Below are 25,004 nucleotides of genomic sequence, written 5' to 3' on the forward strand. Positions count from 1 at the left end.
GCCTTCGTTGGAGGAAGCAGAGCCTGGGGACTCTGAGGTGGGCTCTCCTATCTCTGTGGTTGAAGTCACCGATGTGGTTAAAAAGCTCCTCGGTGGCAAGGCCCCAGGGGTGGATGAGATCCGCCCGGAGTTCCTCAAGGCTCTGGATGTTGTGGGGCTGTCCTGGTTGACACGCCTCTGCAACATCGCGTGGTCAACAGGGAGAGTGCCTCTGGATTGGCAGACCGGGGTGGTAGTCCCTCTTTTTAAAAAGGGGGACCGGAGGGTGTGTTCCAACTACAGAGGGATCACACTCCTCAGCCTCCCTGGTAAGGTCTATTCAGGGGTGCTGGAGAGGAGGGTCCGTCAGGAAGTCGAGCCTCAGATTGAGGAGGAGCAGTGTGGTTTTCGTCCCGGCCGTGGAACAGTGGACCAGCTCTACACCCTTAGCAGGGTCCTTGAGGGTATGTGGGAATTCGCCCAACCAGTCTACATGTGTTTCGTGGACTTGGAGAAGGCGTTTGACCGTGTCCCTCGGGGAGTTCTGTGGGGGGTGCTTCGTGGGTATGGGGTACCGAACCCCCTGATACGGGCTGTTCGGTCACTATACCACCGATGTCAGAGTTTGGTTCGCATTGCCGGCAGTAAGTCGGAATCGTTTCCAGTGAGGGTAGGACTCCGCCAAGGCTGCCCTTTGTCGCCGATTCTGTTCCTAACCTTTATGGACAGAATTTCTAGGCGCAGCCGAAGCGTTGAGGGGGTCCGTTTTGGGGGCCTCAGTATTACATCCCTGCTTTTTGCAGATGATGTGGTGCTGTTAGCTCCTTCAAACGGGGCTCTCCAACTCTCACTGGAGCGTTTCGCAGCCGAGTGTGAAGCGGTTGGGATGAAAATCAGCACCTCCAAATCTGAAACCATGGTCCTCAGTCGGAAAAGGGTGGAGTGCCCCCTCCGGGTCGGGGAGGAGATCTTACCCCAAGTGGAGGAGTTCAAGTATCTTGGGGTCTTGTTCACGAGTGGGGGTAGGAGGGAGCGGGAGATCGACAGGCGGATCGGTGCAGCGTCTGCTGTGATGCGGACGTTGTATCGGTCTGTCGTGGTGAAGAAGGAGCTGAGCCAAAGGGCGAAGCTCTCAATTTACCGGTCGATCTACGTCCCAACCCTCACCTATGGTCACGAGCTATGGGTCGTGACCGAAAGAACGAGATCCCGGATACAAGCGGCTGAAATGAGTTTTCTCCGCAGGGTGTCCGGGCTCTCCCTTAGAGATAAGGTGAGAAGCTCAGTCATCCGGGAGGGGCTCAGAGTCGAGCCGCTTCTCCTCCACATCGAGAGGAGCCAGATGAGGTGGCTTGGGCATCTGATTCGGATGCCTCCTGAGCGCCTCCCCGGTGAGGTGTTCCGGTCATGTCCCACCGGGAGGAGACCCCGAGGAAGACCCAGGACACGCTGGAGAGACTATGTCACCCAGCTTGCCTGGGAACGACTCGGGATCCCCCGGGGAGAGCTGGAAGAAGTAGCTAGGGAGAGGGAAGTCTGGGCTTCCCTGCTAAAGCCGTTGCCCCCGCGACCCGGCCCCGGATAAGCGGTAGATGATGGATGGATGGAATATTTATTTTGTGACAATGAGACTGATAGTATGATTAGGGTGCAGCGTACATGAACACAAAAAATATGTTACGAACATGTACAAAGACACACAAATGGTTGTTTGTTTGTTTGTTTGTTTGTTTTTTTCTCCTCGACACTCTTCAGATCTACTCGGGACCTGTCTTAGATCTACCGGTAGATCAGGATCTACCTCATGGGCACCCCTGCGCTACATGTTCTTCTATTAATATTATTTTGTCGGAGAACATGCTGCAACGTGTCAATTACAAATTGAGGGAATAGTTTGGAAATGAAAAGACATCGGAATGAAGGAATAAAATGGAATCAGATGTGCTTACTATCATTGTTGCAAATTTGGTGAGAACCATTCCACGCGAATCCAAGTTATTAACGCACATGCAGTGTATGGATACCGTTTGGAAGAATACATGGAATCATCACATCTATTCCCGGTAATATTAATCGCATCTCATTATGTTGTGCCCATTCTTGATCCATTTCATTCTGCAAGCCATCCTTCATTTGCATTCAAATGAGTGCATGAAGCTAGAGTGGGAAGGTGTGGGAGCATTCGCACAATTTATGCTGCATGGCGCAAGAGAGGGAGGAATGAATCAATTAAGACCCCATAAAACATGCGCGTTTACATGAAAATCCCGGAAACGAGCCTGATCATGGCAGCATGAAGGAAAGAGTGTCCGTCAGAACACCAACTGTTGCACTGTGCTGAACAAAACAGCAGAGGGAGCCCTCGCCTCTATCGAGGCAGCGCTGCGAAAGCCAAGTCAATTCAACTGCTCACAAATGTACAGGAAAAAAAAGCCCGGTATAGGACAACTACACAATGAGTGACAATGACACGTTGGACTCCATCAACAAACATTTATTCAAATTGTCTGCTGATGAAAGAAGGCAAGATGAAATGAACTTCCACAACCAGTGATCACATTACAATATGTTCTGATCAACCAATGATGAGAATAAAAGGGCATGCATGGAATGTTGTCACCAGCTATGCTGAGATTGATTAGTGACCACGGAGCGATACGATGGCTTTCATCATGAAAATACAAAGAGAGCAGTCCAACCCGGGGTAAGGGAATGTACACCTTATCTGAACCCACTATTCTGCAAACAGCTGCACAGTAAGGATTTTTTTCCCCCAAAAGGAAAAGACTGGATGCGCCGGCTCACAGCAGTGATTGTAAGAGAGGAAAAGGAAAATGTGGATCAGTGCCATGATCAGCGGGCTGTGCAGCGGCTCTCCTGCTGCGACTACCGTAGAAGCGACCACTTGATCTGTTCTTTGGCAGACTGAAGCACCTGCGAAGGAAGCATTGTTTGAAACAAAAACAAACATGGATGACATTAACATTCATCTCTCATTTGATACGGTGACGTGATTCCTTAGGAAGCCGTTGCATTATTTTTTATTTATTTAGTGGGGGGTTTTCAGCAGTCTGAGGCGTAGGGTATGGGGTGAGTAGAAGGAGGAAGAAGAGCCATTAACAGTCCAGCTGGTGGTCAACCAAAACAACAACTTATTGCCCGTCTTTCCACTGTTACTGGAGGGCATTTGGTCCCTTTTCTGAAAGCTGACGTGAGGATTTTGGCGAGCATTAGCGGATGTCCTTTTGTTACCACATATTTGAGTATAGACATGCACATGTTTAAGTTACACAAATCCTAGTAATCACATTAGAAGTACCAGTGTCCAGTTAGTAAATAAGTCTTTTTTTTTTTCTTTGCAGGAGCACCAGGTCTGCTTTAATGTGCAGCCAACTGTTGAATGTTACTGTCTTGAAAAAGTAAAACACGTAAGATATGGAGGTTTTACCAACCTGGGTGACAGTCTGCTCGGTCAAAGGCACATCATCCCCCTAAAAGAATCCATTTCTTTTAGGATCACAGCAACTTTGCACAACGTGAACAAACAAGCCAAGAGGAGAAGAAGGCGGCTTACTCTGAGAGCAACACGATGAACAACTTGCTGAGGGTCACTCTCGAGGATCACCCTGCAAGAAGCAGTAAACACAAACTCAACATCACAACAATATCAACAGTCGTGCTGCGAAACCCTGATTAAGACGCTCACGGTTAACTTACCCTCCATCGACGATTTCATCCACAGCAAGGAAGAGCCCCTCCATATTGTCCAACAAAGCTCTACGCTCGACATTTTTTCTGCAGTTTCAGGAGTGAAAAATGTGCTTGCAATTTTTCTGAACCACTCTTTAAAAATGACCTGACGATTCCAAATGTTAATAGCATACCTTAACATCTGACTTAGGGAGTCAAACAGGCAGTTTAGAACAGCCATGAGCATAAGCTGTTGAATGGAAAAAGGAATGACATTTTAAACGGAAATTGTTTTCAAGCAATTTCACAAGAATCATCGATGGATGATGACAACATCAATGACTGCATCTTTGCTCTGATGTGATTTGGTTCCACATCTAAAATGTCTGTTTTCTTTGTTACATATGAATGTTAAAGAAGATAACTCCCCATCGGTCAAAATGTGGTTGTGACAGGAATCACACAAGCTTAAACATACCTCATTTTCATGTGAACTTCCAATCACATAAAAGAAGAGGTCAATGTTGCTCTTGTAGACAACAGTGAGGCCTTCGAGTAATGCTATCTCACCTTGTGACAAACATAGTACACATATATTCTCCACATCATATAAACAGGCAAAATGTGCTTAATTTCTTTACATTGTAAATAGCATGGTGTCTCTTACTGTCTGTCCTATGCGTTTTGTTGAATATGTTCTTCTCAAACGCCTTCTGTTCCTTCACTGTGGGGTATGTGTCATCATAATACTGCAGATGAATGGAAATGGGTCTAATTAATGCGCAACCAATAGAACTGTAAAATTTTAACGGAATAAATTATTAACACAATTTATCCCACCATACCTTGGCATAAAGTCTGTCTCCATCATTGTCCAGAATAAGAATTGCCTTCACGGTGTACAAAGATGGCTCCTGTTTTAAACAACACATCGTTACAAACAATAAAATACATTTGAGAACTTAACACGAGCTGGTTGTGTCACTTTTACTAGTGGAGACGTAAACAAGTGCCCATTATTTCACACTATTTTTCACAATGGTAAAATAGCGAAAAGGGAGGACAAATAATTTGAAACAACCATATAATAGCATATTGTAGCTCATTACTCTGGGAAACGGGTGAAAACTGGACAGTTCCACATCACCAGAAGCCACGAATGTCAAGCTAAACAGCCGGAAGCTAACTACTTGACCAACAGTTTGTTCCATTTAGCTCCTGTAAAGCAAACGAACCAACGCAATCTCTTTGTTGGCAATAATATTACACGGCCTAGTTAGAAACCAAAAGCTTATTCTACACAGCGACGGTGTCAAAACTAAGATAACAAGCTCCATTACCAATATGGTAGTATCCATCTTGTTTCTTGTGAGCGAAGCCTCTGTAGAACTTCCGGACCCTACGTGACAGGTTCCAGTGCGTGAGGCTCTTTTCTATTGGCTGGCGCAGCTTCCGCTACAAGCAGGAAACAAGAAGTCACATGAGCGAAGGCGTATTCTTGCAAAATTAAATCATCCAGTAGGCTTCCTCCCAGAAAACACAAGTAACGAATGTAGCAATTGTTTTTTTTGTTTATTAATGTATTAAATTTAAGGGGTGGTGGGGGACCTTTATGGATTTGAATGAGCGAGTCAAACGCAAAACCACATGCATTTCCTTTAAAAGGACACTCAATGATTTTCTGTTGATCACGCATTCAGAAAAGCACTCCGTTAATCTGTAACGCTTATTCATTTGAAACCAAACAAATACCAACGTACAGCACACATATGAATAATTTACATTTACATTAAAAAAATCATAAAAAGTTCTTGATGAGCAAACTAGTATATTTCCATCCATACATTTTCAACACCGTTTATCCTGAACAGGGTCACAGGCAGTGCTGGAGCCTATCCTAGCTGACTTCGGGCACCCTGAACTGGTTGCCAGCCAATCGCAGGGCACATATAGTTACTTCATTTACCAACTGATGGCACAGCATCAGAAGCATCTGGCACTTCAGTATCTTACACATGGACACATGAACATGATCACAATTTCTGGGTTCGGAGACGACCACTGAGCCATGAGATATGATCCGAAATAAGAGTCTTTTATAAATCAGGACCCATGGATCCCAAGCCAATCTGCGATAAGCAAGAAATTGTAGTGTTTCCCAACCACTATGTTGTGTTTAATTTCACTCAATTTGTGTGAAAATTATGATTTATTTACTGCAATCATATATTTTTGAGGTGGCTCGGGCATCTGATTAGGATGCCTCCTGAACGCATCGCTGGTGAGGTGTTCCGGGCATGCCCAACCAGCAGGAGGCCCCGGGGACGACTCAGGACACACGAGAGACTGTCTCCCAGCTCGCCTGGGTACGACTTGGGATTCGCCGGGAAGAGCTGGAAGAAGTGGCTGGGGAGAGGGAAGTCTGGGCTTTCCTGCTAAAGCTGCTGCCCCTGCGACCCGACCCTGGATGAGCGTTAGAAAATGGATGGATGGGTGGATGGATGGATATATTTTTGTTCATCTATCTGTGCCAGCGGCTGACAGGGACAGGCAGAACAGGCAGAAGGCCTCCCACTAGATGGCAGATGGTACAGTTAACCTGCGAGTTACTATTTACATGATAGAATAACCGTTTTGTGCTCAACAAAGCAGCCCCAAATTTGTGAGTAAATTGAGACAACAGCATCATGATTATTTCTGGGCACGGAAAATATTTTCTTTTTCTTTGGGAGAGGGGGTGAGGGGGTGCAGTGAGATTTAGGTATATACAGTATATATATATCAACAAAGCTTGAGAAAAAGAGAGCCCATTGTCTAAATAAATTATAGGGATGAAGGAGGGACAAGATACAAATCAACAAGAGTGTGATATCACATGACCTTTGTGTGAATATAAGACCCATCCGTCCATCCATTTTCTTATCTGCTTATCCTCACAAGGGTCGCTGGTGGTGCTGCACCCGATCCCAGCTGTCTTCGGGCAGTAGGCAGGGGACAACCTGAACCAGTTGCCAGCCAATTGCAGGGCACGCAGAAACGAACAACCATCCGCGCTCACACTCACAGAATCATCGATGGATGATGACAACATCAAAGACTGCATTTTTGCTCTGATGTGATTTGGTTCCACGTCTAAAATGTCTGTTTTCTTTGTTACAGCACATATGAATGTTAAAGAAGATAACTCTCATTCATTCATTCATTCATCTTCCGAGCCGCTTGATCCTCACTAGGGTCGCGGGGGGGTGCTGGAGCCTATCCCAGCTGTCTTCGGGCAGTAGGCGGGGGACACCCTGAATCGGTTGTCAGCCAATCGCAGGGCACACAGAAACGAACAACCATTCGCACTCACACCGAGGGACAATTTAGAGTGTTCAATCAGCCTGCCACGCATGTCTTTGGAATTTGGGAGGAAACCGGAGCATAACTCTCAATGGGTCAAAATGGTTGTGACAGGAATTATACAAGTTTAAATATAACTCGTTTTCATGTGAACTTCCAATCACATAAAAGAAGAGGTCATTGTTGCTCTTGTAGACAACAGTGAGGCCTTTGAGTAATGCTATCTCACCTTGTGACACACACAGTACACATATATTCTCCACATCATCTAAACAGGCAAAATGTGCTTAATTTCTTTACATTGTAAATAGCATGGTGTCTCTTACTGTCTGTCCTATGTGTTTTGTTGAATATGTTCTTCTCAAACGCTTTCTGTTCCTTCACTGTGGGGTATGTGTCATCATAATACTGTAGATACATGGAAATGGGTGTAATTAATGCGCAACCAATAGAACTGTCAAATTTTAAAGGAATAAATTATGAACATAATTTACTCCACCATACCTTGGCATAAAGTCTGTCTCAATCATTGTCCAGAATAAGAATTGCCTTCACGGTGTACAAGGATGGTTGCTGTCACACTCACACCTAGGGAGAATTTATAGTGTTCAATCAGCCTGCCATGCATGTTTGTGGAAAGTGGAAGGAAACCCGAGGCACACAGAACCTGTGAACTCAAAACAGGAAGGCCGGAGCTGGAATTGAACCCCTGCACCTCTGCACTGTGATGTCGACATGCTAACCAGTCGACCACCATGACGCCCTGATTCTGATTCTTTACAATTCTGTAAATGTGCTACAAGAGAAAATGTTAAAATATCATCAACAATACAATGACATGGACACAAAAGTGCATTACTGAAACATTTTCAATGTCCAAATCGGACAGGTTTTTTGGTGGAAGGTTTACATGTGGATCACATTGGTCTGCTTCTGCTCATCTTTTTTCTTTTACCGGTACTTTTTTTTCAATACCCTCCTACATTCAACCAACTCTAATTATCCAACCTCCCAGTTCTGGGAAGCATTGGGAAAACCAGGCCAATGGGGTTTTCCCTCTATCTTGCTCTATAAATGACATCACAGTTTGGCCAGACTGTGAGATATTTTAAGTTCAGAGTTTTAAAAAAAACATAGTTGTGTATCGTGGTGAAGGCAACAGTACAGTATTGTTATATTGAAAGGAACACATAAGTATTTGACTTCAAAACAACATTGCAGGTTTCAATGGCTGTTCAAAATGTCTTTAAAGTTAAACCGCAGATTTCAAATTTGTTTAGTAAGTCAATGATTCCCAACCAACGTTGGGTGACAACTGAGAGCGAGTGGGACGCAAAACAATTACAATTTTACAACTGTGGACCGCGAGGGCCACGGAGCAACAAATTTTACCATTCAAATAAATACATATGACTGTAGCTGTCTGTTGCTGTTGCCAAGGAGATGCTCAGTTACAATTCCTGCCACTCCAAATCACACAAAATAAAGGTCACCACAAATCATAATTTGTGGACGTGGGCCAAGGAAAAGTTTGGCCCCAAGGTCAAGAAGACTTTGAACCCCTGCAACCCCCTGATGAAATACTGCATAATGTCCATTTAACATTTGCTGATTTGGAAAATGGATGGATGAATGAAAATTCAGATGAATGCGTGGATTTTAAACGTATATGGGTCATTCCAGAATTGAAGGACATTTTACGTCCCACACATAAAAAAAAAAAAAGAAAATAGTAAAACATGCCTAACAAGTGTTTTTTCACATTTTGATAACCCTCGGTTGGTGTCCGTCTTCCATTCAGCTCGGGTCCTCTACCAGAGGCCAGGAAGCTTGAGGGTTCTGCGCAGTATCCTTGCTGTTGCCAGCACTGCACATTTCTGGACTGAGATGTCCGATGTTGTTCCCGGGATCTGTTGCAACCACTCATCTAGTTTGGGGGTCACTGCCCCGAGTGCTCCGACCACCACAGGCACGACTGTCACCTTTACCTTCCACGCTCTCTCCAGCTCCTCTCTGAGCCCTTGGTATTTCTCGAGTTTCTCTTGTTCCTTCTTCCTGATGTTTCCATCACTTGGGACCGCTACATCCAATACGACGGCTTTCCTCTGCCCTTTATCTATGATCACGATATCTGGTTGGTTCGCCATAACCATTTTGTCAGTCTGGATCTGGAAGTCCCACAGGATCTTCGCTCTGTCATTCTCCACCACCTTCGTAGGTGTTTCCCATTTTGACCTTGGGGTTTCCAGTCCATACTCCGCACAGATGTTTCGGTAGACTATGCCAGCCACCTGGTTATGGCGTTCCATGTAGGCTTTCCCTGCCAGCATCTTACACTCTGCAGTTATGTGTTGGATCGTCTCAGGTGCCTCTTTGCACAACCTACACCTTGGGTCTTGTCTGGTGTGGTATATCTGGGCCTCGATGGCTCTGGTGCTCAAGGCCTGCTCCTGAACAGCCAGGATGAGTGCCTCTGTGCTGTCCTTCAGGCCAGCCCTCTCTAGCCACTGATAGGACTTCTTGAGATCGGCCACTTCAGCTATGGCCCGGTGGTACATCCCGTATAGGGGCTTGTCCTCCCATGATAGTCCCTCTTCCAGCACCTCATCCTCTGTTCCCCATTGTCTGAGACATTCTCTGAGTACGTCATCCGTTGGAGCCTTCTCCTTGATGTATTCATGGAGCTTGGATGTTTCGTCCTGGACAGTGGCTCTCACACTCACTAGTCTCCGGCCTCCTTCCTTTCGGCTTGCGTACAGTCTCAGGATGCTAGATTTTGGATGGAACCCTCCATGCATGGTTAGGAGCTTTCGGGTCTTAATATATATATATATATATATATATACACACAGTACATACTCATACATATATACATAGTATATACACTGTATACAGAAGGGCAGCCCAGTAGTCCAGTGGTTAGCACGTTGACTTCACAGTGCAGAGGTACCGAGTTCACTTCCAGCTCCGGCCTCCCTGTGTGGAGTTCGCATATTCTCCCCATGCCTGCGTGGGATTTCTCCAGGTACTCCGGTTTCCTCCCACATTCCAAAAACATGCATGGCAGGCTGATTGAACACTCCAAATTGTCCCTAGGTGTGAGTGTGGGCGTGGATGGTTTTTCGTTTCTGTGTGCCCTGCGATTGGCTGGTTCAGGGTGTCTCCCGCCTCCTGCCCAAAGACAGCTATGTGGGGTTTCTTATATACCGGTATGTCTATAAAAGAAACCCCACAGAGGCGCAGGGAGAACATCCGCCTCTGCACTGTGAGGTCGACGCTCTAACGACTCGACCATGTAGGCTTTCTCTCTTTCGAGAGAGAGAGAGAGAGAGACAGAGAGAGAGAGAGAGAGAGACAGAGAGAGAGAGAGAGAGAGAGAGAGAGAACAATGGTGTGATCGTTCACACAGTACATCTTTGAAACAATCAATTACGTGGTCCGAAAATTATGAAGTGAGCTGTTGTGCTTGTTGATGAAGAATCTTAAATACAGAGTGAAGTTAGCCTCATTGTCATCACCTTGTGCCAGCATAACCACAAGTTTCTTAGTTCCTTCCTTCAAATCAAGAGTTTTTATCAGCATTAAGCAGAACGTCCGGTCAGCAACATCCTCCTTTCCCTGCCTTCACCCTTCATCGCTGCACACAAGTATTACACATGCATTAGACTTATTCTTCTACATACATAGATATCTAATGTTATTTTCAATGTATTGATTGTGTTCTCAGAATAATAATTTCACACAGTCAAGTTCACCCAAATATAATTACAGTAATTATATTTTTAATGCTCTTGCTTCAATACAGCAACAACATGTCATCGAAATAGAACAAAAGGAAATGTGAGCTTTAAATGAAGAGCTTTGCACTTTGCAGGTATCAAAAAAAAGGAGCAGCAGCTGAATTGGCCACTGGCATTTACAGTAGCCTAGACTTGACTTCCAAAATATTTGGAAACAAGCTTGTCGACAACATGATGGTTTCACATCAACAGAAGTCAAGAATGTTCTGCATGGAGATGTTAAATGTGTCATTATAAACATTTACAATCAAGAGGAGCACAAAGTCAAGTCAAGTCAAGTCAACAGTATTTATAGAGCACTTTCAAACAGCCATCGCTGCATACAAAGTGCTGTACATGGAGCAATTTACCATGCACAATAAACAGTAAGACAAATCGGTAATAAAGGCGGTAGAAAGCACCAAACAGTAAAACCAAGAACAAATCTAAGTCATGCTGAGTCGAACGCCAAAGAATACAAGTGAGTTTTGAGGAGCGCTTTAAAGATGGGCAGCGAGTAGGCTTGCCGAATGTTCAGTGGGAGGTCATTCCAGAGAGAGGGACCAGCAACAGAAAAGGCTCGATCCCCTCTGAGCCTCAGTTTAGCTCTTGGTACTTCTAACAAAGACTGGTCCACAGACCTGAGGCGCCGGGCAGGTGTGTAGGGGCGGATGAGCTCAGAGAGGTAAGGTGGTGCGAGATTATTCAGAAATCTGAAAACAAAGAGGAGGATCTTGAAAATAACTCTAAAATGAATGGGGATCCAGTGAAGGGATGCCAGAGTAGGAGTTATATGCTCCCTCTTACGAGTACCAGTCAAGAGGCGAGCAGCGGCATTCTGGACCAGCTGAAGGCGCTTAATGGAGGACTGGCTGACTCCAAAGTACAGGGCATTGCAGTAATCGAGCCGGGATGTGACAAAGGCATGAATTACTGTCTCAAAGTGTTCATGTGAGAGGAGAGGTTTTATTTTGGCCAGCTGTCGAAGGTGAAAGAAGCTAAGGTGTAAAGCACTAAAGATTCAAAGCATTCAAGAATAAGAAAGCAAGATTTGACTTTTACAAAAAAAAAAAAAATCAGCAACGCTTGAGATGAAACCAACGGCAATTTGGATTTGAATAATTGCATGCAGTATGGAGAAGGTTCATGATCCAAAGCATACCACATCATCAATCAAAGATGGTGGCGATAGTATTATGGCATGAGCATACTGTGGCTGCTAAGGTGATGATGTGATCAAATAAATGGACACTCAAGCTCTTTCTTCGATTATTCTCATTGTTAACTGATTGGATAAGGATAATGCTTTGCAGATTGATACTAAGGTATCATGGACATTTACAATTGGACATTTACAATCTACTTGGCACTAAATGTCGTAAATTCCCCTAAAAGTCAATGGCAACTTTTGGGGCAAAACCTTTGAAATCAAACCTGAAAGTCCAAACCCAAATCGTGTTTTCTTTCAATTCCATTGGGTGGAAACACGCAAAAAGCTCACAATCGGGTGGGTGTTTCTAATTGTAGATAAGATCAACCAACTATAAGAATTACGAAATCTTAAAAGTTGTTGCAAACCATTATCTTGATCGAAACACATTGAAATAGATGCAGGCTATCTTGGGACGTTTAGTGAACTGTTGCTGAAGGTTCCTCATTTGCTGCCACTGGAGTTGTGATGTGTGAAAACCATACATGACAGATATTCTCAGAAACAAAATGAGAAAGATACCTTTTAAGGTAACCCCACTCAGTACACTCATATTACAGGATTCATGTTTCTTGTCAGCCCATTTGTACACAAGCAGCAATGAGACACGCCTATTTATTCTCAGCAGTAGAGCACATTTTAAAGAAAAAAAAAAGCTGACGGGCAAACGGGAAATCAGAGATGTAAAAAAAACCCCAATATATATATACAAAATAATTGAAGGAAGCAAACAAACAAAAGAAGGTGGGTGGGCGGTGACCTGGGAACTGTGTCCATATGTCCATATCCAAAAGTGCTGAGTGAGGTCACGGTAATAACATGGTTGTGTTGGCGGCTTGTGGTGCCGGTGGTTGAGTCAGGGGCTTGGTGTGAGGAAAGCTGGGAAGTACTTGGGAAGTCCCTTCCTTGATTCCTGGTACTTGTTCACCTTGCTTGACTGTGTCAGACGCCTACATCGTAAAGTTTTGAACAATTAAAAGAAAAAAAACCTTTTATGTCTTCACTTTATTTCAGCGAACAAATGTGCCCATTTGTATTTTGTGACATATCTGCAAATGCAAAGACTCTTTTAAGTTGCAGTACTGACATGTGATTTATTTCATGAAACGTTCACAGCAGATGTTTAGCACAGTGTTATAATAATAATCATTCATTCATTCATTCATCTTCTGTACCGCTTGATCCTCACTAGGGTCGCGGGGGGTGCTGGAGCCCATTCCAGCCGTCTCCGGGCAGTAGGCGGGGGACACCCTGAATCGGTTGCCAGCCAATCGCAGGGCACACATAGACGAACAACCATCCACGCTCACACTCACACCTAGGGACAATTTAGAGTGTTCAATCAGCCTGCCATGCATGTTTTTGGAATGTGGGAGGAAACCGGAGCACCCGGAGAAAACCCACGCAGGCCCGGGGAGAACATGCAAACTCCACACAGGGAGGCCGGAGCTGGAATCGAACCCGGTACCTCTGCACTGTGAAGCCGACGTGCTATATTATTAAAATAATATTAATATTTTTTTTGGGCATGATTCTATGTGTTTTTTCATGTTAAAGCATTTATACGCATTAAGACTTCTGCATTTAATATATACCTGCGGCCAATACAGTTTGACTACGGAATGTTTCAAGTACAGTACAGTCTTTACTTTCCTTGTATTTGTCGTAACACATCAATGAGCAAGAAAAAGGAATGAGAAAGTCAGAGAAAAAAAATATTGTGTGTACTAGAATACTAAATTACATCTATCCAGCCATTCATTTTCTTCTGCTGATCCGAGGTTGGGTCGCCACCTCATCTGCCTTCTCTCTCAACTCGCCTTATCTCTCATGGAGAGCGAGCCGGAACCACATATCGGCCACTTGTAACTGGGATCTTATTCTTTTGCTCCTAACTTTGAAAGTGCATATTTAGCATTTCTCTGTTTTAAAATGGCCTTGGATTTACTGTTAGCGCACACATGCTGCTGGTCACAAACGAAAATGTGGCGAAATGAAAATAAATCATTCATATAATGTGCTTGCACAAATCTGAACTAATCACATTCAAGCTTGCATTAAATGGTCGTCAGGACACAACTGCTAGCATTTTCAGTTACTCTGATTAACCCCAAATGAAATCCATTTTCCTGACATTTTTGTGCTTTCTATTGCAGAGTTTTCTTTAACCTGTACTCGCGTTGGCTGGTGGCGCATCACCTTTTTGTCAATTGGGTTGTACAGGTTGATTGTCTCATTTGTTTTTCCATCACAAAAAAACAGACATTTGAACGGGAATGTGTTGGCTTTTTATCTCGTATGATACACACGGTGAACCTGTCACCAGACACAATGGAAGCAAGGCACATATTGGCAAAAAACAATTATGGACCATTGAGACTCTTGAGCGAACCTATCATGCCTGTTTTTGAAATGTCTCAGATCGCTGCAGTATCTGAAGAAAATTTTGTAAGCATGTTGAGAACAGGCAAACTCCACAAAGGGGTCATATCGGCTGTCAATATGCCTCACCTCTCGTCTTTGTTGAAGGAGACTCCGCTTATTTAAGCAAGAAATACAGACTTTTCTGTCATTTTTACTGTAAAAAATGTCAAAAAACATTAAGAATCACACCAAAAAAGGACAGAGGGGAAATGTTAATAAATGTGTGATTTGATTATTTCGTTTCTTTTTCCTCTCATGATAACAGGGGGGACACAGCCTCACCCGCCTCCCCTGACCGCACGTCACTGAACCCATAACCTCTTAATTGTAGCGCAGACATTCTAACTGCTAGTGCACTAGTCCCATCAATCCTAGTCAGTTATGATTGCTGTCACAGAGCATTTCTGCTACACATCACAATCAGAGTAAAATATTGTTTTGCTTTTGCTAAAGGAATGGTTACTATGTAAGACACAGTGTCCTCCCTTCTCTCCCTTGTCCTCACTCTCATTTTGCCTTGATGCTTGCTTGCTCTGCCGGGTAGAGGAACAATGTGGTCTTTCTTACGTGTCTCAGGGGTGTACATTCCATTAGTACTCAACTCAGTCTCCATCTTACACCCCCCGCTCAAAGAAGTCTTCTTCTGACTGCAGGTGTTCCACGCCACTCAACTCCTACCATTAGTTTGGGAGGATTGGAAAGGACACTGCTCTTTGGTCGCATTTGTTTTTTGTCGTTATTATGTTGTCATCACATGAGTGGGATCCTTATTGCTCACATATCTGGGCAGGATTTGCAAAGCTCCCTTGAGTGCAGTGCCTGAATCATTGACGTGGTTCATGCCAGACTCTTGGTTTGTGGTTTGTCTTGTGGGCAAAGGGGAAATTTGGAGGTTGGGGCGCAAGCGTGCTATTAAGGACCCAAGAACTACTTTAGGGGAACATTGCCTTTGAGTGCTCAGAGCCGTCCCACTTTTGCTTGTGGCACAGTGCACCGCTGAACAAAGACAGACAGACAGACAGACAGACAGACAGACAAACAGGCACTTTGGGTAGGATATACCGCATCTGAGGAGTCCCACTTTTTGTGCGAGTCAAACAGAGTCCCGAGCAGGATGGTGCTGATCCTCTGACATGCTCACCAGCTGAAGACATACATATACACAATGTGGCTCAGGTATGTTGACTCACACTTTGACACAGTTCCTATTGGAAAATAATGCATTTCACAACTAAATATGATGTGAGATGACCGGACTTTTTTGCATGTCCATTTTTAGTAATTGCTTGATAGCTTTTTTTACTCAACTAATGAAAATCACCAAGTAATTTCAATGCGACCTCTGTTTTTATTTCTGCATAATTTTCAGGCCTTTTTGGGAAGCGGTTTCACAATATGCAGCACTGCCATTATTTATGATAATAAAATGGCAATGTATTAGTTTAAAACATATTTTGCTCAATGTCTTATCTACCAGTCATGTGGTCTATGAAACATTCAAAGTTCATTTCATAAAGCTTTCCCAAAAGGCTTCAGCCGTGTATTTACAAGCAAAAACATGAGCCGATTAAAACCCGAAATAGGATTTGACAGCAAGTGACCAATGCCGATAACTGATCATTTACATTCCATTCAAATGGAACTGCACTAACCATATGCAATCAAACAGGTGAGACAGTCATTTCCATGCTACAGTTTTGGCAACGTGGCGGCCTAGTATGAAATGTTTTACTCAAACGTACAGTATATAATAGTATAGTATATAGTATATAGTAATTGGATAGTGTATACTATCCAAATTTGTAAAACAACAACCAAGAATCTCGACATACTGTATTCCGATGATAGTTAGTGTACAAGGACACCAGTGTTCCAAGAAACGTACGCACACTTCCATCAGACCGCCGCCGGTCTTGCAGAATATGCTGTTTCCCTGCTGATTGTCTTATCACTCGTTGGCACAGCTGATGGGCGGAGCCAACTGCTCAGGAACCATAATGTGTTTCAAAAAGCCTTCACCGAAATGAAACGGCCAGAAATGAGCAGGCCTGGCCCTCAATAAAGAGTAGACGGGGCGACATGGCACTGTTAACTTTGCGGCAATTGTTATTTTTGAGTATGTCCACATCCTAAATCTGTAGTATGTGCACAGGCAGATTAGTTGATGATAATTTGATATTAAATGAAAATTAAATCCTTACAAGGTTGAACTCCTGGAACAAGTGCGTGTCCTAAATGTGTTCAACAGCCAACTACGTGCTCCCACCAAGCAGAACCTGTGAGGTAGGTTTGTCAAAGACTTTTACAGCCCGGTTTGCACAGTCCTGCATTTACAATGACCTTTTTTTTTTGTTGCTCTGTTTCAAGGTATTAGCCTGTCCCTCGAGCAGGGTGTGCTGGGGAGTGCCTGCGAATCACCTCGGGGGTAGATCTCATGGAGCTCAACACTCAGACATGGACGCAGCCTGGCAAGAACTGATGGCCATAACAGAACTGCAGGTATCTGCACCAGAATTTTTACGGCCACGTTTATTTGCTGTATGAAGCTTTTGCTTGTGAATGCTGCTCCCAGGTGTAAGGACAGTATATTTCTTGGAAATCGGGTGTGAAATGAGAAAAGAAAAAAACTCAACCTCGCTTTGGATGTTATTGTTTTCAAAGGACATTTTGTACTGGGGAAATACACTGTACACATTTTGATAGGATCCTAGCATATCAAGTACACACACCACTCGCAAAGAGTTGGAAAGATTCAGTTTTGTGTCAAGTTTCAGGCTGAACCTAAAATGCAATGTCACCTTGACAGGGGAGCCTAATTTGGCCATCTGTGACGTATTTAGCGCACATCCAACTGGCAGAGGTTGCGGTATGTTTTGCGCAACTTAACATTGTCTAACGAGAACCTGAATTGCAAAATTGACAACAGGTGTTTGATTCATTAATCGACCGATACATTTCCCAGGATGTCCACTTCTATGCCTTTCTGTGACTCTACCAGTCTTTCCGCTGCAAACAGCTGATGACAGACCAAGATTATTGAAGCTCAGTGGCTTCTCCCCATTGAGAGCAGGTCAATTGTTGGGTGTCATCTTTGTCTCATGATGCCAAAATGCGAACAGAAAGATGAAGATGACCGCTTACAAATCAATTCCAACTGAAGCAAGAAATGCATTGGTCCCCAGTCGTCATTGCTGCTGTGATTTTGGCGCTCAGATCATTGTTAGAAAATGGCAAGTTGTGCACAAACTACTGAAACATTGTTGGACAGTTTCAAAATTCGAAATTTCGGGGTCAAACTAAGTTTCCCCGTTAAGGCTGCAGCGTTTTAGGCCTTTTAGCATTTTAGGTCCATCCTGAAATTTCACCCAGAATTGCAAACGCAGTGGTGGCCAAACCTTTTCCTCTGAGGGCTGCCTATGGGAAATTTGAAGGCCGCTTCGCAATTCTTTAACTTGAAATTTCGGAACCATGTAAAAACCAATCCAACAAGCAAATATATTTAGTTGATACAGTGGTGCCTTGACATGTGAGTACTCCAAAACGTTTTCAGATACAAAGATGATGACTTTGGCCTTGACTTGTGAGCAGCGACTTGGAGTACGAGTGCACTTCAGGAGCCATAACTCTCCAGTGAGATGAAAACCCCCAAAAAACAAATACCGGTAATGTGTAAAACATTGAACAAATTGGTGTCCGAACACATTTTTCGGACACGTAGACTGGGTTGCACTAACCAAGTTTAATTTAATCTAAGATTAGCACTAATCAGAGATAACTAAAACCAAGTTTAAAATTAGTTCATGTTTTTTTTTATTCAAATGGATTAATAAACTGTTATCGCACCCAAATGTCCCCTTCCTCATAAAATTCAAGAACATTGACCCTGTCTACCAAATTATTGACTTTTTGCTGTTATGCACCCTAAAAAATGCACCTGTCAGTTGAGAATTAATACTAGGTCACAGTTTAAATTTGAGTTTAAAGTTCTGGTGTCACAGAATTACATTCAAACATGGTTTGGGAGTACAAATTAAATTGAGGTTGAAAGAGAGGTTTAAATGTAATTTGTTTTCCTGTATTTTAGACAAGCTTTAAAGTTTGGTGAACAGAACTCAAGCCATGATTGAATTTAGTGCTTTTGTTAAACCTTGGTGCCATATTGTTGGGTTTGCAAACTGTGCTTTCTGATGTGTACTGTGTGCAGACCACTCAGTTGTGCTTTCTCGCACACATAAGGGAAGCAGCATTCACTGCATTCATCACATATTTGAGGTATCTGTCACTTCAATATGGCTTCCAAGGTGGTGAAAAGTGCAAGTGATTGCGCCATTAAAATGCTGATGTTTTTGGAAGATATTGAGGGAGCCACTGGACAACTGCAGCAGCAGCTGCTGAGGGTGGCAGGGATATAGTGGAGAGGTACAAGGAGTGATCAATGGCACTTGCCATTTGAAAGGCAATACATACAAACCTACTACACCGTGCGTGTGGCATTTGGCTTCATTATATAATCTTTTTTTGGAATATGCATGTACATATATGCACAAATTTTGACCTCCGCACTTGACCAATCGAAGTAGACACGGCAAACACTCTTCATGGAACGCGCTGGAACAAGTACGTCTGCTATTTATGGAGCAGCTCAGGGTATTCGTGTCTTGCTCAAGAAGACCATAGCCGTGTGTCTGGGGGATGTTGAGTGTGGACGGTCTTGATGCCGGTTTCCCCAGTGGCAAGAAACCGTTTTAATGACCATTTCTTCACAACCAATTAATGGCATGGCAATTAATTCATTTCACTGTGGAAAGCCTGAGATGACTGGTTTGAGTTAGGAGTGGACTCGCAGAACAAATTATATTTTTGAGTCAAGGGACCACTGTATAATTTTATGATTGTTATTTTGGAGAAAAAATGTTAAATCTTGTTAAAGGCTAAAAGCTAAATATTTTCAGGTCTTTCTGAGGATATGGGGGTGGCTCGCCCCCCTGCATCGCGTTATAATAGATCCGCCCTGCTGTGAGGAACAACTCAATTCTAAAGCTCTATATTCAGATCCAAAACAAGACCAAATTGTAGAAAGGCAATTTCTAAAGAAGCAGTTGCTTCATTGTCATTAATATAGGTTCAGAAAGCAGACCTTGACATGGAGCAGAAAGTGGAGCAAACCATATTTGCATACAAAACTCTAACATATTTACCACTATGAAGCAAAAAAATATATCCTCGATCCTCCGATCCTTCATCATCTTTAATTGCAAAGCAAGTCACATCCAACATGACTCGCACCGCTTTAAAAAAAAAACAAACGCAGCGATTTGTAGACCCCCTGCCCTAACTCTTCTTGTATACAATTTTCCAGTTAAAATGTATCATTCATAAATCAAATTCACAGATCACTTTGTTATTGGTGAATTGCTGTTATTGTTGTTGCAGGGTTTAGAAACATGTGGTGAAAACTCCTATGAAACAAAACAATACCAAAGCATTGAGCCAGTGGCTTCTCTGGGCATGTACGAGGCCGCCCACTGCCACCCTGAGCCCGCCCCTGCTGCGTTTGATGTGGGCACAATGGATGAATACGATGGTGGCTACTCTGAAGAAGCCGCTGGCTGTCACAGACAAGGTACCAATGCAGCGTCTCTCTACGAGCATTCAGGACCACAACTCAACCAAAGAATGGTGTCCATCTCATCAGATGCCCACCAATCGACTGCGGTTCTCACAGGGCAGATGAGCTCACCCGGTACCAGTCAAGGTGACGGTAGGCCCAACAGCAGTCTTCCTCGGGGTGCTGGGCCTCACATGATGTGGACAGTGCACGGCCCTAGTTCATTTGCTCATTCCGCTGACGACCTAGAGTCCGACTCTGGCCTCTCGCTGGGCTCCAGTCCACCATTGGCCTCACCGGGAAACTTGGCCGCTGGCGTACCAGGTTACAGGAGTGTGGACATGTCCGTTGCATGCAGTGATGGGGAACCAGAGGGCATGGTGGAACACAGAAGAGCTCACAACTACCAGACAGAATACCAGAGTCAGTCCGACTCTTATCTGCAAAGAGGAGCACAACCTTCTTATTTCACAACCCAACACCACTTGAGCCATTCACATTTCGATGCACCGAATCCTCGGGCAACCACACATCAGACTATGGGTGAACTCTACAGCTCAGCATTTTCCAGCAGAGGGAGCTGGCTAAACAGCACGCATTCAAAATCTCATGGAAACACCCAGGCACCAGCCAGCAGGGATGAGAGGCGGGCCATAGCCCTGAAGATCCCCTTCCCAATGGAAAAGATCATCAATCTGCCAGTGGATGACTTCAACGAGCTCCTCACGCAGCACACCTTGACTGATGCCCAACTGGCACTGATTAAGGACATCAGGCGTCGGGGCAAGAACAAGGTAGCAGCTCAAAACTGCCGCAAGCGCAAATTGGATAGCATAATTCATCTTGAAAGGGAGTTGGGACAGCTGCAGGTTCAGAGAGATGACCTGGTACAACAGAGATTAGAATTCCAGCACAGCTTGACATACATCAAGTGCCACCTCACTAAACTCTATGCAGAGGTGTTCTCTCATCTGAGAGATGAAACTGGACAACCGTATTCAATAGATGAGTACTACTTGCAACAGATGGCGGATGGTCAAACGTATCTAGTGCCACACACAATGATGCACAAGAAAGAATGCTGAAATGTGACCAAGTGATACAAAAATTGTTTGTGTTACCTATGGAGCTTTACCATTCAACCCATTTCATATTTTATAAGTAAAAACACCATCACTTTATGAAAATAAAATTTATTTGTAAAGAAGGAAAACACTGGTCTCTTAAAAAATAAATAAATAAAAGTTGCAGTCATTCTCTCGAGTCCTGCAAGAGAAACACCAGGTCAGAGCATCAACGTTTGCTTCCCTTTCAAAATTGGTGACGCACAAATAAAAGGTCCCAATAACTGGTGTGCATGTGATCCATTTTTCACATTAAAAAAAAACTAATGTGCATGCATGCATCTTCACCACATACATATCCAAATAAAAAACTATTTCGCGGGATAGTACTTTTACCTGATTTTTTCAATTGCCAGTTATATGAAGTTGGTCCGCTGAGCACAAACTGGTATGGTATCTGAAATGAGAAATGGAGTCAAAATCCTTAAATATGCACTTAACATTTATTCCCAGCATGCAAATGTTGAGACAAAATGGAATTAGGATGCCCATTTACCAACATTCTTGTGAAAATGTGTTTAATCATTACTGTGCCACACATCTGACTACCACAGCTACATGACAAAGCAAGTTGTACTAGCAGTAGTTGAGAAGTCTGGTCTTACCTACAGGCAGCATTTAAGCCTTTGGTAGCTGCTGCCTTGCTAGCCTCAGGCTTCTGTTCTCACTCTCCCCTGCTTCAATGATCCTGGCGATGATTGCTACTTCTCTCCCTCAGCTGGCTTCCATGGCTAGCCTCAAAGACTGCATGTAAGCTAGCATCCCCAGATGATCTGTGTAGCAATCTTGGGTCACGTTTTGTACACACAGTGTCCAACCCTTTTGCACGGCACCTGTCATCCCTCAACCAGTCGAGGACTACTAGATGGATGCTGTCATTCGGGTCTGCTCACAGATGTATGCATCAATTCTTACGCCATCCCTCTGCCCAAAACCACTAAAGGAGGCTAACAAGACTTTGTAAAAAGACTGAAAGGTTGTTTATTTCAGCTCAACTTTGATGCATTTACAAATAAAACCCAGAGATTAAGGACAAAATATCTACATAAAACCCTCATTGGAATGCTGACTTTGCAGAAACAGATTAAAAAAAATAATTACAAAAAAAAAGAAAAACATCAAAAGACAAAAAAAAAACGCTCAATTGAAGACCCTCCAAGATTTTTTTAAACTCTAGTATACATCTCTTGCAGCAACAGTAACCTGCCACATGATTGGCTGAGCAGATTTAGGAGGTACACCTGCAGCTGCCCTGTCATTTCCTCTCCTTGCTCTCCTCTTGCTGTCATTTCCTCTCCTAAGTACTCAGCCCTGTTGAACAATACGGAACAACATTGTTAACTGTGCACTGACTTCATACGACCCGAGATCCAGTGTTTTTTTTGGTTGCTTTCTTTGTTTAAAAATTGGTTTGAGCACTGAAAAAGGATCCCTGTGACTACAAAGACTGGAAATCCAGTGGCTTTAGTATCATACTCACTCTATCACTTCAAAATCGTCCTTGACGTCCATAGCCACTGTTTGAGCTTCCTCCATACCCACCTTAAAACACAATCAACGTGCATTCAGTTTCTATACATGACACAATGGGTACAGTCCATCTAACTACTTACCATAGCTCCTGCCGCCGCCACTAAAGCTGTTCTTCATTGGGCCAAAATTAGACGACTGGGAATCGTAGTGACCCATGTTGTAGTTGCCACCCCCTCCTCCTCCACAGTGGCCTGCAAAACATATTACCTATGTATTTTAGAGTCAAAACACAATAGGGTCTCACAAAAGAAACAGCACTTACCGTAACCATTGCTGTCATAGTTATTTCCACCATAGCCTCCACCGCCGCCTCCCTGGTTGTAGCCCTGGTTGTAACCGCGACTCCCTCCATTGTTGTATCCACCCCCGGGGCCACCTCCATAGCCTAAAAGAAAGTTGCCTTTAGCTTTCAGGACAGTAGTGAAAAGCTGCGTAGGTTAAGTTTAGTCAAAACCAAAGAGGACATGTTTACCATCATTGCCGTTGTAATGGCTATCTCCATATCTACCCCTGCTGCCTGGAAGGAGATTGACAGGTCAGCAAAAGGCAACATTGGACATTTGCAGCGGTGGACACTGTGCTCACCTTGGTTATAACCTCTGTCATAGTCATAGGGTCTTCCACCACCACCGCCGCCGCCACCACCACCACTCCGACCACCTGAAAATCCTGTTTAAGTATTGCCCAAGGGTTAGGAAGGTATGCCATGCCCACATGATGCATGCTGTAGAAGCAGTGAGTACCTCCTCGCATTCCTGAAGACTGCATATCCTGCCGTGGGAGTGCCTTTCTGACTTCACAATTGTGGGAGTTAATGGTATGATATTTCTGAACTGCAGAGACACAAACAATGCAGGTTAAGTGTGCAGCCATTTTTATAATCATTCCTAACCGCAGACAATTGCACTTACTGACGATCCTGTCGACTGCATCATGGTCATCAAAAGTCACAAAAGCAAAGCCTCTCTTCTTTCCAGTATTACGGTCATTCATAATTTCAATGACTTCAATCTTTCCAAATTGCTGGAAATAGTCACGCATATGTTGTTCCTCAGTGTCCTCCTTAATACCCCCAACAAATATTTTCTTCACTGTTACATGAGCACCTGGTCGGTTGGAGTCCTGCAACAGGAGCCATCAATCAACCCACATCCGCACGCCATCTATCCATCAGACCAAAACCACAAAGATTATAATACTACAGGTTTTTACCTCTCTGGAGACAGCACGTTTGGGTTCAACCACTCTTCCATCCACCTTGTGGGGACGGGCAGCCATAGCAGCATCGACCTCTTGCACGGATGAGTAGGTGACAAAACCAAAACCCCTGGATCTCCTATTGTTGGAATCTCTCATGACCTACATGGAAGAAGAGATCATTCTAGATTACCCCTGTGAAACGAAACTGAGAACAACATCATTACAACTAATTCACCTACCACGCAATCAGTAAGACTACCCCATTGTTCGAAATGGGCCCGCAAGCTTTCGTCTGTGGTCTCGAAGCTTAATCCTCCGATGAACAACTTGCGAAGCTGCTCTGGTTCACGAGGAATCTAAACAAAAGGAGACAGTTAGCCGCGAGTCAACATACTGCGTGGCAAAAGCGTTCTACAAGATGAATGCTCGGAGTAACATTGAGCCTCTGCGCAGTTTTATTTCAGCCAATAAATAAAACATCGGAATAAACAGCCACGTTTCGACGGTGCAGTCAAGCGCTGGGTGGGGGAGGGCGACGTCGCCGCCATTACGCCACAGCACGATAGCAGTAGGCTAATGTATCGATGACGAATAGTTACTGTCGAAACCGCTGGATAATAATTACCTAGTACAACTACGGGTTGTTTGATTAATTTTCGATATGCCTGAAACAAATCGCAAACATCGTCAATTACAACCACTTGTAAGTCACACGAACAATAGACCACGAGGCCGGGGCTCTTGTAAAATGGCGGCGCTGCAGTTCTTGTCGCGTATTTAATAGCCCAAAATATGGCTAGCCAGCGGGTCTGTTCGTAGCCTTCTATGTAAAAACAAGGAGGTACTCACATCTTTAGACATCTTGCAGAACAATTTCAGACGACACACGCAAATTTCACTGAGAACGGTGAACTGCGTCAGGCAAGCAAAGACTGCCCCTCAACAGTACAATAAATAGTAACAGATCCACCTCTTTGACTCAGCGATTGGTCAGCGATTCCCGCTGCGCTTGATGTCACTTAAATAAAGGTCTTCATTGGACAAAAGGCCGTCAATCGTAAATAACATCCAACCGCAAAGGTGGTGGGCGTAGGCGTTTTTGGCCGACGACGCAA

At 44.0% G+C, this 25,004-nt stretch overlaps 3 protein-coding genes and 1 long non-coding RNA gene across 6 annotated transcripts; 1 reads left to right on the top strand and 3 right to left on the bottom strand.

Moving 5' to 3' along the window:
* Window positions 1-2,457: 2,457 nt before the first annotated feature.
* On the bottom strand, window positions 2,458-5,124 carry copz1 (COPI coat complex subunit zeta 1). Its single transcript, XM_052058225.1, has 9 exons — window positions 5,010-5,124; window positions 4,515-4,583; window positions 4,337-4,418; window positions 4,148-4,239; window positions 3,864-3,919; window positions 3,697-3,774; window positions 3,554-3,605; window positions 3,432-3,470; window positions 2,458-2,913 (listed from the first exon to the last, which is right to left on the bottom strand). Exons 1-9 carry the CDS (start codon window positions 5,025-5,027, stop codon window positions 2,866-2,868), a joined length of 534 nt encoding a protein of 177 aa, XP_051914185.1. The 5' UTR covers window positions 5,028-5,124; the 3' UTR covers window positions 2,458-2,865.
* An 8,162-nt stretch (window positions 5,125-13,286) lies between these two features.
* LOC127596090 (uncharacterized) lies at window positions 13,287-16,366 on the bottom strand. Its single transcript, XR_007961376.1, has 2 exons — window positions 16,257-16,366; window positions 13,287-15,568 (listed from the first exon to the last, which is right to left on the bottom strand). It is a non-coding gene; the product is annotated as an uncharacterized LOC127596090 (long non-coding RNA).
* nfe2 (nuclear factor, erythroid 2) lies at window positions 15,450-22,272 on the top strand. Of its 2 annotated transcripts, XM_052058103.1 has the most exons (4): window positions 15,450-15,600; window positions 16,629-16,707; window positions 16,792-16,923; window positions 19,858-22,272. In XM_052058103.1, the coding sequence occupies exons 2-4, from the start codon at window positions 16,660-16,662 to the stop codon at window positions 21,115-21,117; spliced, it is 1,440 nt and encodes a 479-aa protein (XP_051914063.1). In that variant the 5' UTR covers window positions 15,450-15,600; window positions 16,629-16,659; the 3' UTR covers window positions 21,118-22,272. The 2 variants fall into 2 exon arrangements, with proteins under 2 accessions (XP_051914063.1, XP_051914064.1); XM_052058104.1 differs by lacking the exon at window positions 16,629-16,707 and having other exon boundaries at window positions 15,460-15,600.
* On the bottom strand, window positions 21,210-24,904 carry LOC127596030 (heterogeneous nuclear ribonucleoprotein A1-like). Of its 2 annotated transcripts, XR_007961355.1 has the most exons (12): window positions 24,739-24,904; window positions 24,129-24,245; window positions 23,902-24,048; window positions 23,601-23,811; window positions 23,433-23,522; window positions 23,275-23,358; window positions 23,162-23,206; window positions 22,952-23,074; window positions 22,770-22,880; window positions 22,637-22,698; window positions 21,493-21,553; window positions 21,210-21,298 (listed from the first exon to the last, which is right to left on the bottom strand). XR_007961355.1 is itself a non-coding variant. In XM_052058174.1 (11 exons), exons 1-10 carry the CDS (start codon window positions 24,748-24,750, stop codon window positions 22,646-22,648), a joined length of 993 nt encoding a protein of 330 aa, XP_051914134.1. In that variant the 5' UTR covers window positions 24,751-24,904; the 3' UTR covers window positions 22,114-22,467; window positions 22,637-22,645. The 2 variants fall into 2 exon arrangements, 1 of the variants encoding a protein (XP_051914134.1); XM_052058174.1 differs by lacking the exons at window positions 21,210-21,298; window positions 21,493-21,553 and adding an exon at window positions 22,114-22,467.
* Window positions 24,905-25,004: the final 100 nt, after the last annotated feature.

This window comes from Hippocampus zosterae, chromosome 2, assembly GCF_025434085.1.
Source record: "Hippocampus zosterae strain Florida chromosome 2, ASM2543408v3, whole genome shotgun sequence".
NCBI classification, from domain to species: Eukaryota; Metazoa; Chordata; class Actinopteri; order Syngnathiformes; family Syngnathidae; genus Hippocampus; species Hippocampus zosterae.

Excerpts from the sequence above, each read along its gene's own strand:
- copz1 (XM_052058225.1), bottom strand. Across the intron at positions 4,240-4,336 it reads CAAAACGCATAGGACAGACA|GTGAGATAGCATTACTCGAA; the intron begins GTAAGAGACACC and ends GTTTGTCACAAG. Across the intron at positions 3,606-3,696 it reads GATGAAATCGTCGATGGAGG|GGTGATCCTCGAGAGTGACC; the intron begins GTAAGTTAACCG and ends TGCTTCTTGCAG.
- nfe2 (XM_052058103.1), top strand. The coding sequence starts at position 16,660 with ATGTGTTCAACAGCCAACTACGTGCTCCCACCAAGCAGAACCTGTGAG. Across the intron at positions 16,708-16,791 it reads CACCAAGCAGAACCTGTGAG|GTATTAGCCTGTCCCTCGAG; the intron begins GTAGGTTTGTCA and ends CTCTGTTTCAAG. Across the intron at positions 16,924-19,857 it reads TGGCCATAACAGAACTGCAG|GGTTTAGAAACATGTGGTGA; the intron begins GTATCTGCACCA and ends TTGTTGTTGCAG.
- LOC127596030 (XM_052058174.1), bottom strand. Across the intron at positions 24,049-24,128 it reads GTAGTCTTACTGATTGCGTG|GTCATGAGAGATTCCAACAA; the intron begins GTAGGTGAATTA and ends TCTTCCATGTAG. Across the intron at positions 22,881-22,951 it reads CTATGACAGCAATGGTTACG|GCCACTGTGGAGGAGGAGGG; the intron begins GTAAGTGCTGTT and ends TATGTTTTGCAG.